We start from the raw sequence: 20,036 nt of genomic DNA, 5'->3' as shown, positions 1-20,036 counted from the left end.
CACCGCCACGAACCTTCATATTCCGCATGCTGAACTTCAGAGATCGTGATTTAATTCTTAGAGAAGCCAGGAAAGTTGGGGAACTGAGATCCGAAAACGCGAAGATCATGCTGTTCCCTGATTACTCGGTCGAAACGCAGAGACAGCGTAGGACATTTGACCAAGTCAAAGCTCAGATGCGCACCAGGGGGCTCAAGTACAACATGCTATTCCCAGCGCGGCTTAGAGTGGTGGACGGTGAGACTACAAAATTCTTCACCTCCCCAGAGGAGGCATCCAGATGGCTTGAGTCTTTGCCACGCAGTCATTAATATGTAAATTCGAGACCACCAAGAATACTCCGTTAATTTACCAGAGACGGTTGGCGGTAAGATAAGCAGTTTTTTATTTTTTTATTTTTTTTTTGCATCCCACTCTCTGTTTAAATCTGATAGACCACAGGAAGTAGTGCATTTGTTTTTTCTTGGGGACAAGATCTAAAATGCAGACCGGACGTACTGTCTGGTGTTGATATGTGAGGAGATCAGTATTCTGATGAATGGATTTGTACTTGGGGTCGGGAGGGGTCGGCCACCTTTGACTTCTCTGTGATATTTGAATTTTTTTTTTTTTGCCGTTGGTCTCCCCCCTCCCCCCCCCCCCCCGGATGATGAATATACTGGACTCCCTGCTCTGTGGTGGGTGGGGGGTGAATGCTGCTTCTCCGGGCCTTTTACTCTGAGATATGTGTTTGCACATGACACTTGTATATTCACCAGAACTGTGATCCGCCTGTGGACTTGCCGATCGGATAGAGGAGTAGGGGGGTGCAGAGTCTTGCCCCCTGGTTCGGTCTCAATTGAGAAGTATAATTGTTTGTTATGTACTGATTAACCTTCTTTATTTTCTACAGGTTGAGCGAATAGCTTGTGTAACTAAGTTTGTACCCTTAGAGTGATCTAAGTGTGAGTGGTAGGGTAAATGCTGAAGGGTTTCTCTGTTCCCTTGCCAAGTATTTTTCCTTTTTATCAGCAATGGCCTACAGGTAATGCGTGTAGTGGAGTCCCATTAGGTCCTCGGTCTGTCGATTGCTACACACTGCCCCCATAGGAGTTTTCTCCTACATTTAAGTTGGTTTATGGTTGTTATGGGTACTCAAACACCCGAAGGTTCAATTAAAGGGGTGTGGGGTGGGAAGGGAGGGAAGTTTGTTTTTTTTTTTGTTTAGTTTTATTTCTGTTCTTGGTTTTCTTGTACCTGCATGCTTGACTGCATTTCAATACAAATGGTTCTATAACACCAGAGGATTAAGTTACGCTAGAAAGTCTCCTGTCCTATTACCTTCCTGTGGGATTTTTGCTCACCCACTGATGGGGGTGGGGTGGGGGGAGCCCTCCCGTGAATCCCCGAGATATGTGGTTCCCCGTTGAATTTATATGTCTTCCCAGGATATGGCTCCATTGAAGATCCTGTCCTGGAATGTCAGAGGTCTTAACCATAAAATCAAGCGCTCTCTGGTTTTTGATTACCTTAGAAAATATACCCCACATATTTGCATCCTTCAGGAGACACACTTGGTAGGAGGTAGGGTATTGGGACTGAAGAGGCCATGGGTGGGACATCATTACCATGCTACCCACACTAGCTACGCCAGGGGGGTTAGTATTTTGGTCCATAGATCTCTTAATTTTGAACCCCTAGATGTACTTATAGATCCAGAAGGCAGATATGTGCTGTTACATGCTGTCATCGACACAATAGCCATTGTGGTGGTGGGTGTCTATCTGCCGCCTCCGGCTAATGTCTCTCTCCTACAGAAAATGGTTGCCCTGATTGCCCAGTTTACTACGGATAATGTGATCCTTGTGGGAGATTTTAATATCCCTCCGAATCCCTCACTAGATAAACTGACCCCAGACCCCGCCACTGATTCGGCATTGTTCCGTTGGTCCCAGACAATGGGATTGGAAGGCGTGTGGCGATGGAAACACCCATCGGACCGTATGTACACATGCCATTCCTCCTCATATAATACATTATCTCGTATTGACCTGTTATATGCCAGCCTGCCCATGCTCCCCAAGGTTATAGACATTGAGATACTCTCAAGAGGGATATCTGACCACTTCCCGTTGCTGTGTACGTTGCAAACTACTACCCCACAGGCAGATAGAATTTGGCGGCTGTCTCGGTTTTGGATTGAACACCCTACAATAGAAGTAGAGATGGTCAAAGAGATTAAGCAATTCTGGTTAACTAATGCCAATTCCGCCACACCAGGCACTGTATGGGACACCTTTAAGGCTTACATTAGAGGTTGCTACATGTCATCCATAGCCAGGGAACGTAGAAATGACGCAATGTTATTGGAGGAAGCGGAAGCGAAGGCCCGAGATTTAGAGACTAGATTTGCCCTTACCTCTAACCCTATTATAGCACAAGATATGAGGGTAGCCTACCGGGAGGTTATGCTCCTTAGAGTGGCCAAGGCAAATAAACACCAACTGGCCCAGACACAGAGAATCTTCGAGCAGGGAGACAAGACAGGCAGGCTTTTGGCCTGGTTGGCCAAGGAGCAATCCTCGATCTCCACCATAGCCCGTATCCGAAAGAGTGATGGGACTCTGGTATCTGACCCAGTTAAAATTAATGCCTGCTTTGCTGACTACTACTCGACTCTGTACTCTTCTAAGACACAATACTCTCCTGACGAACTTTCAGATTTTCTAGACATGGTAACGTTTCCGGTACTTACAGACGGGGCAAGGGAGAGCTTAGATGCCCCAATAGCTTTGGAGGAGGTCCAGCAGGCTTTGGGTTATATGCAGACGGAGAAGACTCCGGGAATAGACGGTCTCCCTCCTGAATTCTATAAACTATACATAGGTGAGGTGGCCCATAGGATGCATGCAATGCTTACGGAGACTCTATGAACAGGGGAGCTCCCACTGTCTATGGCACAAGCCATTATGGTGGTTATACCCAAACCAGGGAAGGACCCCCATCTATGCCCCTCATATCGACCCATATCCCTGCTTAATGCTGATGCAAAGATATTGACCAAAATTCTCGCCAGACGCCTAAACGAAGTAATACTTACCCTTATTCATGAAGACCAGTCAGGTTTTATGCCGGGGAAGGGCACTGATATAAATATTCGTAGGCTGTATGCAGTCCTGGCCTCCGGGGAGGAGAGTGTGGAAGACGAGATTATGGCCTCTCTTGACGCGGAGAAGGTCTTTGATTCTGTGGAATGGGGCTATCTCTGGGAAGTACTCCACAGATTCGGATTCGGTCCGGCCTTCCTCTCCTGGGTCAGGATGGTGTACAGAGCCCCGACGGCCAGGGTACGCACGGGTACAGTGCTCTCTCCAGCATTCCCCCTTGGTAGCGGGACTAGACAGGGGTGCCCCCTCTCACCGGGACTTTTTGCCCTGGCGATTGAGCCAATGGCTGCCCTCCTCCATGCTACACCGGAGATTCAGGGGATTACAAGGGCTCCAATACAGGAAAAGGTGTCGCTATATGCTGACGACACCTTACTGTATCTTAGAGATGATGGTACTTCCCTACGAACAGCCCTCTCAGTAATTAATAATTTTGGAAAATTCTATGGCATTTGCATAAATTGGGGGAAGTCAATCCTGTTCCCTCTTCATGCTGGCTCTGCATCCTTGCAGGCTGATGGGCAGCTTAGCAGAGTCTCTCAGTTTAAACATCTAGGTGTAGAAATACATCGAGATTTAAAAAAGTACATAACCCTCAACTTAAACCCGGTGGTCAATCACTTTTCTCAAAGGTGCGCCACATGGAAATCCCTACCTCTAACACCAGTTGGCCGAGTTAACCTAATCAAGATGTCGGTATTACCCAAATTTACCTATTTATTCCGTCAAACTCCAATTTCTATACCGATGACCTTTTTTAAACACTTAGATAGTATTGTTACCTCATTTATCTGGAACGGGAAGGCCCCTAGAATAGCCAGATCAACTCTACAGGTGCTGGGGGGACTGGCCCTACCCTGCTTTCTGAAATATTATTGGGCGGCGGTCCTAGTGACTGTTAAGTGGTGGTTCTCGGAGGACCTGACCAATACTGCTTCCACTACGGAGGCGGCGTTGGTGGAATTGGGGAATTTGGTTCATAGAGGTCCCAGATCAAATGCTCATGTGACTTTCCCCATGAAAACGACTCTTAAAGTTTGGGATACGGTTCAAAAACAGCTCATGAGACCCAATGACTGGTCCCCTGCGACTCCCTTATGGGGCAACCCTCGGCTGCCTCACATTCGTTCTATTCCTGACCCGGTCGTGTGGGTTAGATATGAGGTCAAAACTTTGGGGGATATAGTATCACAGGGCCGATTGATCTCCTTCGATGCCTTAAAAAGAGATGGGGATCTCCCGAATCATATGTTTTTTAGATTCCTCCAGTTGCGCCATGCATTCAGGTCCCAGTTCCCTGACCAACTGAATCTGGAGGGGTCGCAGGTGGAAAATGCACTTAAATCCCAGGATACTGGAAAAACGCTGTCCACGTGGTATAATATATTTGCGTCGCATGATACATCTAGAGTATCCCAGTTGTATGAGTTATGGCGGGGGGATATTCCGGAGCTGACAGATGAGGACTGGGAAGAGGGGATTCAGCAATATTTTCCCCTTACAATTTCGGCTAGGGACAGGTTCATGCAACTGAAGTTTCTTCACCGTGCATATTATTCTCCAGTACGTTTAGCAAGAATTTACCCTGATAGGACGGCGAGATGCGCTAGGTGTGGCTCGGATGACGCAGACTTCTTCCACACAGTCTGGTCCTGCCCTGGTGTGAAGGAATTCTGGGAAAATATACTCGCTGATATTAACTCTATTGGGAAAGTGAAGATTCCATACAGCCCGATCCCTCTTCTGTTGGGTATCTGCGACTTCCTAGAGGTCTCATGGGGAAAGAAACTATTTATCTTCTATACCACACTATACGCTAGAAAGGCAATCCTATTACATTGGAATCAGGCCCAACCACCCACCAGACAGCTTTGGCAGTCCTTGATAAATAAAGCATTACCATTATATAAAATGACATATATGGGAAGAAATTGTCCTAAAAAATTTGGGAAGATTTGGGCAGCATGGGTGAAGGCAAAACATTTAACAATTGATTGAGGGCCCCGGGTCATGGCACACGATAAATGACATGACATAACCTGTTCCTCACTAATAAAACTCTGTGTCTTCTTATATGACTGTGGGATTGAAGTGTATGATTTGAAGGTAATAAATGTGCCCCTTATACCTCTACCCGGTTTAGGCGCAATGTTCTTGTTAGCATATTGTCGCTCCGACCAATACAATTATATTTGTTGAGAAATGTAAGAAAACTGTGTAAGATGTCTGTATCTATGACTAACTCGTTATAAAATGTTTGTTTTTGGAAAACCTTAATAAACTTTTTTGTTAAAAAAAAAAAAAAATGAGATTAACCACTTGAGCTCCGGACCATTATGCTGCCTAAGGACCAGAGGTCTTTTTCCAATTTGGCACTGCGTCACTTTAACTGCTAATTGCGCGGTCATGCAGTGCTGTACCCAAACGAAATTTGCGTCCTTTTCTTCCCACAAATAGAGCTTTCTTTTGATGGTATTTGATCACCTCTGCGGTTTTTATTTTTTGCGCTATAAACTGAAAAAGACTGAAAATTTTGAAAAAAAATGATATTTTCTACTTTTTGTTATAAAAAAAATCCAATAAACTCAATTTTAGTCATACATTTAGGCCAAAATGTATTCGGCCACATGTCTTTGGTAAAAAAAATGTCAATAAGCGTATATTTATTGGTTTGCGCAAAAGTTATAGCGTCTACAAACTAGGGTACATTTTCTGTAATTTACACAGCTTTTAGTTTATGGCTGCCTATGTCATTTCTTGAGGTGCTAAAATGGCAGGGCAGTACAAACCCCCCCAAATGACCCCATTTTGGAAAGTAGACACCCCAAGGAAATTGCTGAGAGGCATGTTGAACCCATTGAATATTTATTTTTTTTGTCCCAAGTGTTTGAATAATGACAAAAAAAAAAAAAATATTTACAAAAAGTTGTCACTAAATGATATATTGCTCACACAGGCCATGGGCCTATGTGGAATTGCACCCCAAAATTCAGCTGCTTCTCCTGAGTACGGGGATACCACATGTGTGGGACTTTTTGGGAGCCTAGCCGCGTACGGGACCCCGAAAACCAATCACCGCCTTCAGGATTTCTAAGGGTGTACATTTTTGATTTCACTCTTCACTGCCTATCACAGTTTCGGAGGCCATGGAATGCCCAGGTGGCACAAACCCCCCCCAAGTGACCCCATTTTGGAAAGTAGACACCCCAAGCTATTTGCTGAGAGGCATATTGAGTCCATGGAATATTTTATATTTTGACACAAGTTGCGGGAAAGTGACACTTTTTTTTTTTTTTTTTTTTTTTTTTGCACAAAGTTGTCACTAAATGATATATTGCTCACACAGGCCATGGGCATATGTGGAATTGCACCCCAAAATACATTCTGCTGCTTCTCCTGAGTATGGGGATACCACATGTGTGGGTCTTTTTGGGAGCCTAGCCGCGTACGGGGCCCCGAAAACCAATCACCGCCTTCAGCGTTTTTAAGGGCGTGAATTTTTTATTTTACTCTTCACTGCCTATCACCGTTTTGGAGGCCATGGAATGCCCAGGTGGCACAAAACCCCCCCAAATGACCTCATTTTGGAAAGTAGACACCCCAAGCTATTTGCTGAGAGGCATGGTGAGTATTTTGCAGCTCTCATTTGTTTTTGAAAATGAAGAAAGACAAGAAAAAACATTTTTTTTTTTCTTTTTTCAATTTTCAAAACTTTGTGACAAAAAGTGAGGTCTGCAAAATACTCACTATACCTCTCAGCAAATAGCTTGGGGTGTCTACTTTCCAAAATGGGGTCATTTGGGGGGGTTTTGTGCCACCTGTGCATTCCATGGCCTCCGAAACTGTGATAGGCAGTGAAGAGTGAAATCAAAAATTCACGCCCTTAGAAAGCCTGAAGGCGGTGCTTGGTTTTCGGGGTCCCGTGCGCGGCTAGGCTCCCAAAAAGTCTCACACATGTGGTATCCCCGTACTCAGGAGAAGCAGCAGAATGTATTTTGGGGTGTAATTTCACATATTCCCATGGCATGTTTGAGCAATATATCATTTAGTGACAACTTTGTGCAAAAAAAAAAAAAAAAATTTGTCTCTTTCCCGCAACTTGTGTCGCAATATAAAATATTCCATGGACTCGACATGCCTCTCAGCAAATAGCTTGGGGTGTCTACTTTCCAAAATGGGGTCATTTGGGGGGGTTTTGAACTGTCCTGGCATTTTATGCACAACATTTAGAAGCTTATGTCACACATCACCCACTCTTCTAACCACTTGAAGACAAAGCCCTTTCTGACACTTTTTGATTACATGAAAAAGTTTTTTTTTTTGGCAAGAAAATTACTTTGAACCCCCAAACATTATATATTTTTTTAAAGCAAATGCCCTACCGATTAAAATGGTGGGTGTTTCATTATTTTTTTTCACACAGTATTTGCGCAGCGATTTTTCAAACGCATTTTTTGGGGAAAAAACACTTTTTTAAATTTTAATGCACTAAAACACACTATATTGCCCAAATGTTTGATGAAATAAAAAAGATGATCTTAGGCCGAGTACATGGATACCAAACATGACATGCTTTACAATTGCGCACAAACGTGCAGTGGCAACAATATAAATACATTTTTAAAAGCCTTTAAAGGTTACCACTTTAGATTTACAGAGGAGGTCTACTGCTAAAATTACTGCCCTCGATCTGACCTTCGCGGTGATACCTCACATGCATGGTGCAGTTGCTGTTTACGTTTAACGACAGACCGCCGCTTGCGTTCGCCTTAGCGCAAGAGCAGGGGGCGACGGGTGCTTTTTTTTTTTTTTTTTTTTCCTTTATTATTTTTTTGCTTTTTTATCTTATTTTTAAACTGTTCCTTTCATTTTTTTTTTTTTTTTAATCATTTTTATTGTTCTCTCGGGGAATGTAAATATCCCCTATGATAGCAATAGGTAGTGACAGGTACTCTTTTTTGAAAAAATTGGGGTCTATTAGACCCTAGATCTCTCCTCTGCCCTCAAAGCATCTGACCACACCAAGATCGGTGTGATAAAATGCTTCCCCAATTTCCCAATGGCGCTATTTACATCCGGCGAAATCTAAGTCATAAAATGCTCGTAGCTTCCGGTTTCCTAGGCCATAGAGATGTTTGGAGCCACTCTGGTCTCTGATCAGCTCTATGGTCAGCTGGCTGAATCACCGGCTGCATTCTCAGGTTCCCTGTTGAGACAGGAGAGCCAGAGAAAAACACGGAAGACGGTGGGGGGGGCATTCCCTCCCACGGCTTGTAAAGGCAGTCTAGAGGCTAATTAGCCGCTAGGATTGCTTTTACATGAAAGCCGACCACTGGCTGAAAAGAATGATACCAAGATGATACCTAAACCTGCGGGCATCATTCTGGTATAACCACTCAAAGTCGTGAATGGCGTACCTGAAGACAAAAAAATGGTTAACAATAAAGCACAGTAAACGGTAAAGTATAAAAAATTGCATACCTGAAAAGCAAACATGATAAAACATAATAACAATAAAACATTGCAGAATAGAATACAGTAAAAAAGAGCAGAACAATAGAGAGAGAGGAGAGAGAGAGAACAATAAAACGACGACAATTTTTTTTTATTTTATATATATTTTTTTTTTTTTACACTTTTTTTGTAACTAACTTTTATAACTGTAACCGGTTCCAGGTTCGGGTCTCTCAAAATGCGGTGGCATCTTGGGAGACCCTGTAAAAGTGTGCCTAGTCTGTGCAATGCTGTACCCTACGCTAATACTCAACTAGTGCATGGTAGCGTTCAAAACATTCACCAATGCAAAGACCAGGATTGTCAGGACAGGAGGGACAATAATAGCGGGTGTCACGCCTATATCCGCGCTTGCTGCAGACACGACATCTTTTTTGGGGGGGTTCGTTGGGTAGGGGTACTCGGGAGGACATAAAAATGCCTCTCATGCAGCCGACTGCATTTGGTTGGGGATGTGAATGGGGGAAGTACGGGCGCTGCAGAAGTGGTGGGTTCCCAATTAGTAGGATTGGCGAATGCAGCAGGAAGGGCATTATGGGCACGACGGGCCTGTGTTTGTCTTTTTGGTGGCAGCGGGACACTACTTGTGCTTGCCACCTCACCAGCTTGAACTGCACTTATGGGACTCGCCACGTCACCAAGTGTTACTGCAGTGCTGGTTTGACTACGACCGGGGTGTACTAGGCCGCTGGTGCTTGCCAGTTCAATAAAAAGCTTCCAAAAAAACTGTTAGCGATCGCAGGGATCAGGCCTGACTCTGCGAACGCTGCAGTTATGTGTTTAGTGTTTTGTAAGTGACAGTGATCGATCGATACTGCACTTGGGTGGGCTGGGCTGGGCGGAGGGGCAAAACGCAGGTGTTAGCAGGTATCTGGGCTGATCCCGCTAACACTGCGTTTTTGGGAACCCTAAACTGCTGGGAACGCCAGTATAGATCTAATCGGACCAGATATTGATCCGTTCAGATACTATACCACTAAGGGAGGTGTACGGTACGTGCGTGGGTGTTAGCGGTACTGGCGCTAACCTGACGCTGCCTGGGGCTGGTGCTTGCTAGTTCACCAAAATGCTACCAAAAAAACTGTTAGCGATCGCAGGGATCAGGCCTGACTCTGCGAACGCTGCAGTTATGCGTTTAGTGCCTTGTAAGTGACAGTGATCGATCGATACTGCACTTGGGCTGGGCCGGGCGGAGGGACAAAACGCAGGTGCTAGCAGGTATCTGGGCTGATCCCGCTAACACTGAGTTTTTGGGAACCCTAAACTGCTGGGGACGCCAGTATAGATCTGATCGGATCAGATATTGATCCGTTCAGATACTATACCACTAAGGGAGGCGTATGCCGCGTGCGTGGGTGTTAGCGGTACTGGCGCTAATCTGACGCTGCCTGGGGCGACGCATATCACCGCCGGGCGATCGGGGGGCTAAACCTTTATTCGGTAATAAACGGCGGGTTCCCTGACACTATAAAAAATAAATGAACTAACCAGCGTCACCCGTAACGGTTATACGGTGATCAGTGGTGAAAGGGTTAACTAGGGGGCAATCAAGGGGTTAAAACATTTATTAGGTAGTATATGGGGGTCCCTGTCGCTATAAAACGCTGATGGCGAACCTAAATATTTACCTCACTAACTAGCGTCACCAGCGACACTAATACAGCGATCTGAAAAATGATCGCTTAGTGACACTGGCGACGGGGTGATCAAGGGGTTAAAACTTTATTAGGGGGGGTTAGGGGGGTATCCTAGACCTAAAGGGGGTAATACCCACTGTCCCAACACTGTAACTGTCACAAACTGACACCAATGCTGTAATCAGAAAAAAAAAAAAAAAACTGCTGGTGTCAGTTTGTGACAGGGAGGGGGGGGGGGGGCGGTTGGGGGGGGGGGGTCGGGGTGTTTTGTGTGCCTGGCATGTTCTACTGTGTGTGTAGCGTTGTGCACTCACAGTGAAGTCTTCTCTCCTCGGCGCTGCAACGGAAAATACCGAGCCGAGGAGAGATGACATAATTTCCTTTGCTGCTGTTTAGCATACAGCAGCAAAGGAAGTGATCTGATTGGCCGGCGGCGATCGCGAGGGGGGGGGCCACGAACGGATGGCCTCCCCCTCACCTCCGATCGCCGGGGGACAAAACAGGACCGCCTCGGGCACCGGGGGGGGTCCGATCGGACCCCCCACCCGCGGGTGGCAAATCACGTATATGTACGTGATTTTGCCTGCCCGTGCCGCCTTGCCGACGTACATCGGCGTGAGGCGGTCCTTAAGTGGTTAAATTACACACAGGTGGACTCTATTTACTTAATTAGGAGACTTCTAAAGGCAATTGATTCCACTAGATTTTAGTTAGATGTATGAGAGTAAAGGGGTGCTGAACACAAATGAATGCCACACTTTTCAGTTATTTATTTGTAAAACATATTGAAAACCATTTATCATTTTCCTTTCACTTTACAATTATGTGCCCCTTTGTGTTGGTTTATCACATAAAATCCCATTAGAATATATTTACATTTTTGGTTATAACATGACAAAATTTGGAAAATTTCAAGGGGTATGAATACTTTTTCAAGGCACTGTATATATAGAGACCATCCTTACATCTACAGGTAACAACTACATGTAAGTACTACATGTGTTTCAATTTTTCATCTTCATCAGTGGTGACATGATGATTGATAACTTGTACACAAAGAACTTTCTTTATAGCAGGATACAGCTGAATGCAACAAGATGTCAAAAGAGAACAACGTCCCAAGAGAGTGCTTAGCCGGGGATCACAAGGGGGCAGTATGGGTCCCGACAGGACTGTTCTACACAGCGGGGGATCTGTCTGCTGATCCCCGCTGAGCAGGCGGATGACAGGTCCGTGTCATATGGGTGGTCATATGAAAACAGACACCTCTCCATTACCATCCGATCCAATCTGCTAGATGGATGGGGAATGGAATCCCCATCTGTCTGTTTTTAGCGGACTGGACTGAATCGAATGCAGGCGGGTGTAAAATGCCTGGTCCGATTGGGCCCGCCTGAAAAACGGACAGGCAGACCCGATTAGCCTGCTTGTGTGAAAGGGGCCTAAGGCCTTGTTCATACAGGGCATACACAGCGTACCTTTTCAGGGAAGCACAGGTGTTCCGTGCATCTCTGTGCAGGCCGTCCCATTGATGTAATTTGGGATGTAGCACCTGCATGAAGAGAGCCGTTGCTCCAAATTTTACATCCATGTAGGTCCGCATGCACGTCCCTGAGCTTACACTGTCTGGTTTGGGGTGATGTACCCACACGGATGTCAGATTGGGAACACCAGCTATGCCTGTGCAGCTGTTGCATCCTAATTGACATAAATGGGACTGCCTGTACGGGGATGCATGGAACACTTGTGCATCCCTGTGCAGGTAAACATGGCCCTCCATGGGCATACACTTAAGTATAATACATGTGAACAATGCTTTATTGGCAATTTAGCAGGAATTTTATTACGTTGTGTTTATGTACACTATTAATGATTTTAGTGTATTTTTAGAGAAAATATTGATTTGATAAACATTTGCGCAAATATCACGCTGCCTTAAAAATCAGTAGCACCTTCTTTTCATTCTACTGGCTGTGTGTTTTCAGAAAATATATGGTTTGGGGGTCTTTTACAAATTCTGAAAGCTGTAAGTGAAAAAGGAAAACCTCCAGATTTTTAGAGATATTTTTGGGTACGTTCGATTTTCACCATTTTGCAAAAAGGCGCAATGTAAAAATATTTCTTTTTTTTTTGTTATTAACTCCATGCAGGTTAAGCTTTTATATTTAGTAGGGATTTAGCAGGAATTTTGTAAAATTAGCTGCATTTTTATCTGCTAATAGTGGTTTTAGTGTATTTCTTGCAAATATATTAGTTTGATAAACATTTGCGCAAATACCGCGGGGTCTAAAAAATCAGTAGCACCTTCTTTTTATCCTAGAGGTCATATGCTTTCAGAAAATATATGGTTTTGGGGGGTCTTTCACAAATTCTTAAAGCTGTAAGGGAAAAATAAAAACCTTCAGATTTTTAGAGAAATTTGGATATTTACATTTTTGCGTACGTTCAATTTTCACAATTTTTTCAAAAAAGCGCAATGTAAACATTACAAATATTTGTTATTAACTCAAAACAGGTTAAGCTTTTATTTTTGGTAGGAAAAATATTGTTTTGATAAACATTTGTGCAAATATCGTGGGACTTTAGAAATCAGTAGCACCTTCTTTTTATTCTACTGGTCATGTGCTTCCAGAAAATATATGGTTTGGGGGGCTTTTACAAACTTTGAAAGCTATAAGTGAAAAATAAAAGAGCAAAGGAAAAATTGCATAAATGGTCTGGCCACCTGAGGGTAAAAATGGAGCACAAGGCCTGGCAGCGAAAGGGTTAATTACAGCCTTTAGTCTGTTGGGATGTGTGTCTACTAGCTTTACATATCTAGACTTTGCAATATTTGCCCACTCTTTGCTGAACTGCTCAAGTTTAGTTAAATTTGATGGTGATCATTTGTGGACTGCAGTCTTCAAGTCATTCCACAGATTTCTCTTCCTCAACCACTGTGTGGTCATTTTTGCTGTGTGCTTTGAAATATTCCTCAAGAATATGATGCTTTTTTGCCCCATCCATTTTTCTTCTAGTCTGACAAGTGCTCCAATCCCTGCTGCAGAGAAACACCCTCATAACAGGATATTACCCACGTCACACTTTACTATAAGAATTTTAGTCTCATTTGACCACCTTAAAGGCACCTTGAAGATTCTGAGGTGACATGGAAAAGGGTCCTATGATCAGATGAGACTAACATTGAATTATTTGGCCTCAACACCAAACAATATGTCTGGTGGACATTTTCTATACCCACAGTATAATTTATTATTTTTTTATTCCATAACATTCTTATTGAACTCTCAATGTACTTTTAAAACCATGAAAATGACATGTTAGGCATAAAAAGAAGTAACAGTCTTGAGTGACCATGAAATCTTGGCGGTTGGCAAAGTGATAGTGAGAATAAACCAAGGTCACCGTCGTAAACAGAAACAACATAAGATAGCCATGCTATCATTTCCGCCTACTTCACTTCCAGTGTGTGGAGCACACATAGGAAACAAACATGAAGTTGGGTCAGTGGTGACCATCTTAGAACCATGTGGTTTAGTAACCATATTGAATGCTGGCATTTGTATTTACTGCACTGTGACTTTTTATGTTATTGTTTATTCATCTTGGTCTAAATGCATTTCGAGGATTAAATGGTGTAAAGATCAAAAGCTGGAAGGAGGCGACTTGAAAGGCTGCCTGGAAGAATAGTGTAAATCTAAGCTACTGTGGACTCACTTATTAAAAGAGAAGTATATACGGCTATACGTCTCCTATGGATCAATCTGCACTCCAGTGACCCGTTTTTAGCCGACTGCCCACTGACATCATTGAGCCTGTCCAGGCTCTGAAAAGATCTGGGATTCACCCAGCAGCCTGGACCGGCACCTGGCCCAACCTCTCAGCAATCCGCCAAGAGCCAGCCCCTTCCTCCCCCTCCACAGCCTAGCACTCCAATGAGTGCTGGAGGAGGAGAGCAGAGAGCTGGAGACTGACAGTCCCGACTCCCTTCTCAGAGCGGAGGGGGAGAACTGAGCGATCAGCGGCGTTTGATTGCTCAGTCCCCACTGCAGAGCAAGCGGGGGACAGATGCAGTATTGGATTTTTTTTTACAAAGTCTATACTTCTCTTTTAAGTTAAAGGGGTTGTAAAGGTAAAAATTTTTTCACCTTAATGCATTCTATGCATTAAGGTGAAAAAACTTTTGACAGTACCGCCGCCCCCAGGCCCCCCGTTTTACTTACCTGACGCCTCGAATCTTCGCTCCTCGTCAGCTTCATTGCAGCTCAGCCTGGTCGCTGATTGGCTGCAGTGGATGGATTGAAAGCAGCGCAGCCATTGGCTCGCGCTGTTATCAATCACATCCGATGACGCGGCGCGCCGGGGGGCGGGGCCGAGTGATACAGCGAGCGGCTATAGCCGCCGGCTGTATCACGGGAGCGCGCCCGCAAGCACTCACCACCGTGCGAGGGAGCTCGCATGAAGGTGGTAAATGCTTGCGGGGAGGAGCTGAAACAGCCGCCGAGGGACCCCAGAAGACCAGGTTCGGGGCCACTCTGTGCAGAACGAGCTGCACAGTGAAGGTAAGTATAACATGTTTGTTATTTTTAAAAAAAAAAAAATAACTTTACAACCCCTTTAAGAGGGTCATGGAGGTATGGTGAGTGCACAATTTGTGTGTGAACACAGGGTTTTTTTTTTTTTGTGTTTTGTAGTCCACCACGCATGGTTTGCTGGAGTATATATTGAGATTTGGACGACGGAGCACTTGGTTTTGGAGACATTTATTTGTGGTTATATAATTTAAGTATAAAGAACTTACTGGATGGACTTTGAATTCACTTTATGGTTTTTCACTGGGTACTTACCATGATTATTTATCATTTGTTTTTTCACGTTTTACTTTGATTATAAGAGCAAAGTATTTATGTATGTAAGAGGAACGCAGCAGTTTATTGTATGTATCACAAAATAACTGTTATCCACTTAGATAGGGGGGGTATATGGTTCACAGTGCTAGGAGCCTCCAAGGAGTAGGGACATCACAGTAGTAGCATAAGCGCAGGATCTTTGTTGTTTTTCATCTATTAGATATCCCTTGTTCTCACAAGGGAAATATTGGAAGGTGATCTGTGTAGGGCTGCAATTAACAATTATTTTCATAATTTGGCCGATTGTTTTGATTAATCAATTCATCAGATAGACACCTCAAAAAAGTGTGATGTATAATTTAGTTAATATGTAAAGTTTAAAAAAAGACAATTAATTCTTGAATATCTATGTGCAGTGGTAAATATAAATAACCAGCCATATTACATACTATTAGCGATTGAATCTGGTACATATCATTAGACTCGGAGATTAAAATTTTTATTGAAAGATAAAAATATTTTAAAAACTTACAATCCTGTCTGAGAATCTGCAAAACAGTGTTTTAATATAATATTATGCATGACTCCCTTGTCATAGGCAGGCTTGATACAAGTTACCTGTTCCTGCTGTCACTTATGCTGGCCATACGCAAAAGATTTATCCTTTAGAAAATGTTTGTTCAATTTATATATATTATATTGTGGTTTTTGTTCAGAAATTACATTCATTTTAAAACTGAATGTTAAAAGCAAGTGAAATTTTCAAACGACATTTGACCATTCATCGAATGTCCAAAGAATTTTTGTACAAATATTTTCGTGCAAAACTTGATGTGTATGTCCAGCATAAAATATTTAGTAGCAGCAGCATGCTTTTTTTTTTATCATCACCTGTTATGACAGCATGCTTTTTTTTTTTTTTTTTTTTTTTTATTATCTACACCTGTTATGGGGTTAAAAAACAAAAATGAGCCCTTTTTATAGTACAAAAACAGCAGATAATCACTACTATAATGGGTTAACTGAAAGTCAGACATGAAGATTCACGAAGTGCGGAGGGGGGATATCAATATTTTATATTAAAACAGTAGTAAAGTCTGCTTTGTGATTTTTACCTACAGGTAAGCCTATATTAAGGCTTGCCTGTAGGTAAAATGAATATCTCCTAAACGTGCACCATTTAGGAGATATTCGCACTGGATGCAGCCAGAGACGTCATCGGCGCATGCGCTCTGAAGGTCCAGCATACTGTTCCAGACCTCCGGAACCAAGGGTGCTGGAGTGACATCTTCGTGGCTACAGCCATTCATACAGCCGGAGCCCATGAACCCGGAAGTAAGACCTGGGGAAGATGGAAAGGCTTTGTTCTAAGGTAAGTATTTCATAATGTGCTAGTATGCATTTGTAATATTGTAAAAGAAGGCCATCTGGGCCAGGGTTTTTAAACTTAATGGGCAGATAAGTAGTCGGAGAGGAGGCTTTGATGCATTGAGGAAAGGCAGGTGCTGTGCCCTCAAGATTATACAGCTATTATTGTTTAATAGTAGTATTGTTTAACAGCTAGTATTGTTTTAATTTTTGAGCTATCTTGTTGGTTTTATAATGTACCGCCCCTGTCTGTTGTGATTAATATGTACAGTCATGTCAGCTTTCCTTGCCTGTAAAGATCCAGCCAGCAGTTTCTCACTTTTGTTAGTTTGCTCGTCAAAAAACGCTCTGGTCAGGAAGGGGGTAAATTCTTCCGGGGCTGAAGTGGTTAAGATTGCAAGGGTCACCCAAAAGAGTGGCATTTAGTCTCCAAATCTTCAATCGCCAATCCTAGTCTGGGAGAAGCAGTGTCATGGTAATAGGGTAACGATCCAAAAAGTACATAGGGTCAATCGTCGCAGAATATAGGTGGGTCAGGTCTGGTTGGGAGAGAAAGAAATAACCTATTCTGGAATTTGTTTGGTGGGAAGCAGATAAGTAAGTGAAACCTTTACACTAGAATGTAATAGTATGCCGTGGTCTTGAAGTGTGAGGGCCATTAGTTGGCACTTGACTTGTCTCTATGCCCTATAAGGTACAGTTGATGGTGCTGCATTTGGATAGTGATGGGTGCAGTGAATATTATTAAGAATTAGTCTCATGCAATTTAAAGGAGATAATATTTAGCCTTATTTTTTATATAATTCACTATAAACATAACCATTCAAACCAGTTGCTGATAACATGTAATAGGTTTACGTTACTTATTGAATAAGTCTTAAAACATTTAATCTTTCCTGAGGCGTAGCTTTTATCTGCTATATGATGATTTTCTGAAAGGTTTGATAAAATGAATGTAGCATAAAATTCTCCTCTAATTAAAGCTTCTTTATTAATTAGAGTCACCATAAATAACTCTGTAATGTAATACACAGGTCTAAGCCTCAGAGAGAATATTATATGCTAGGCCTGTCCTATAACTAGCAAAATGTCACCTCAATGTTTCCAAATTACCTGTCTAATTTTATTAAATGTAGCATGTCTGCAAACACCCACAATTTAGCTGGCATTTTCTTGTTTGCTGTAAATCACTTGATGCAGCAATACCCAGAGGCAGATGTTCACAGGTCCTTCACCTTTCCCCAGAGATGGCTAAATGCTTACATATTTGGACCCTGTCGGATAGCAGGATTGGTAAACATGACAGGTTGCTTGGAAGCCATCTGTTTAAAATGTCTTTTGCTTTGTGTGCAGTAATGAACTTTAGAGAACCTTTTTGTCTGCCTTTATATTAATAGTCTGTTATGATGTCCAAACAGGTGGAAGTTGATGGGACTAAAGTGAATGTGTCTAGTGAATGGAACCTGTCTTCGCCTTTACTGTCTGTCAGCATTGATGACACGCTGAAAACTATACAGGTAAGCTCTTGGCTTCCCCTGAGGGTGTTTGACAGTTGGTTTAAGGCTGCTTAACACTTAATCAGTCTGAAACTGCAGCTTTTTTTTCTGTTCATTAACTATCTTTCATAGTAAAAATGCTTGTATATTCTGTTTTTTTTTTTTTTTTTTTTTCTAATTCCTTTCTTTATAATATAAAACAGAAGAGCATTTCATGTTTCCTGTCAGAAGCACAGGGGCTTCTTGTGCCCATTCAGCTTTACGCCCTCAGTAAGCATGCCTCGACTCCCTGTTTACCAATTTCAGTTTCCCCCTCCAAGCTGTCCTTTACCGAAAGGCACTGACCATTTCCTGTCAGCAGTTCTGAAGGCTTTCTGTATACATTCAGCCTCACACCCTCATGATTTAGACTAGGTTCACACCTATGCATTTTTAGTTGTAGAAAAACACTACAGTCCATTTAACATGGTTTCCTATGGCACACATTCAAATCTATGCATTTTGAAGCCACTGCGTTTTTGGAAAGGATCAGGGACTTTTTTTCCCACAGCAGATCACATTTTGCGTGTAATAGACTTCAATGGACCTGCACCAAAAACGCAAGTGTTGCATTTGTAATGCTTTTTTACATGCATTTTGCAGGGTTTTTTGGGGTTTTTTTCTCCATAACAATCTGTAAATAATCGGTTTAAGGAGTGGGCAGCAGCCACGTCCTTCACAACCAATGAGTCATCAGCTGTCAGCAGAGTTCCCTGCAGATAGCTGAATGTAAAAAAAATGAATTGCCGGCAAACATAAAATAAGAAAAAAAAACAGAGTGGGTTCCCACCCAAAATCCATACCAGACCCGTAGCCCAGCAGGACAGAAAAGAGAGGAGACTAGCGAGCATCCCCCCCCCGAACCATACCAGCCACAAGCCCTCCACATGGGGGTGTGCCTCTTCTAGAGATGATACACAGGAAAGCCCACAAACAGTTTGCTGAAGACAAGCAGACTAAGGACATGGATTACTGGAACCTTGTCCTGTGGTCTTCTGAGACCAAGATAAACTTATTTGGTTCAGATGGTGTCAAGCGTGCGTGGTGACAACCAGGTGAGGAGTAGAAAAACAAGTGTGCCTACAGTCAAGCATGGTGGTGGGAGTGTCATGGTCTGGGGCTGCATGAGTGCTCCCAGCACTGGGGAGCTACAGTCCATTGAGGGAACCATGAATGCCAACATGTACTGTGACATGATCTGCTCCCTTCGGAGACTGGGCCGCAGGGCAGTATTCCATCATAACCCCAAACACACCTCCAAGATGACCACTATCTTGCTAAAGAAGCTGAGGGTAAAGGTAATGGACTGGCCAAGCATGTCTCCAGACCTAAACCCTATTAACTATCTGTAGGGGAACCTCAAATGAGAGATGGAGGGGCACAAGGTCTCTTACACCAGCTCCGTGATGTCATGAAGGAGTGGAAGAGGACTCCAGTAGCAACCTGTGAAACTCTGGTGAACTCCATGCCCAAGGGGGTTAAGGCAGTGCTGGAAAATAATGATGGCCACACAAAATATTGACACTTTGGGCCCAATTTGGACATTTTTCACTTAGGGGTGTACTCACATTTGTTGACAGCGGTTTGGACATTTAATGGCTGTGTGTTAAGTTGTTTTGAGGGGACAGCAAATTTACACTGTTATACAAGCTGTACACTCACTACTTTACATTGTAGCAAAGTGTCATTTCTTCAGTGTTGTCACATTAAAAGATAGAATAAAATATTTACAAAAATGTGAGAGCTGTACTCACTTTTGTGAGATACTGTAGCCTTATTCAACATGTATTACCTCTTTTCTTTGCAGTGTTACATTCTCCTCCTTTATGTCTTCTGCTCTTCATTTAGTTATCAACCTGTGTTTTTACTGGATTACACAGGCTTTGGAATAACTGCATAGCCAGGAAGTGAAGGCTGTAGGCCATCCTCACAGAAGACAGAAAATGGCATGCACACACAGATACACATAAAAACACATTGTTAGGA

General features: G+C 43.1%; 1 protein-coding gene across 1 annotated transcript in view; it reads left to right on the top strand.

Annotated features, from left to right (window-relative positions):
* Positions 1–20,036, top strand: part of PCCA (propionyl-CoA carboxylase subunit alpha) — a 1,163,293-nt gene that overhangs the window by 936,671 nt on the left and 206,586 nt on the right. Inside the window, exon 20 of the mRNA XM_073614439.1 lies at positions 17,934–18,032. Within this exon, the coding sequence (XP_073470540.1) occupies positions 17,934–18,032 (99 nt within the window). The remainder of the gene's footprint in view (positions 1–17,933; positions 18,033–20,036) is intronic.

Source organism: Aquarana catesbeiana, linkage group LG02, assembly GCF_042186555.1.
Source record: "Aquarana catesbeiana isolate 2022-GZ linkage group LG02, ASM4218655v1, whole genome shotgun sequence".
In the NCBI taxonomy this organism is placed as follows: domain Eukaryota; kingdom Metazoa; phylum Chordata; class Amphibia; order Anura; family Ranidae; genus Aquarana; species Aquarana catesbeiana.
The sequence above is the reverse complement of the archived record's forward strand: the minus strand, read 5'-3'. Positions and strand labels throughout refer to the sequence as shown.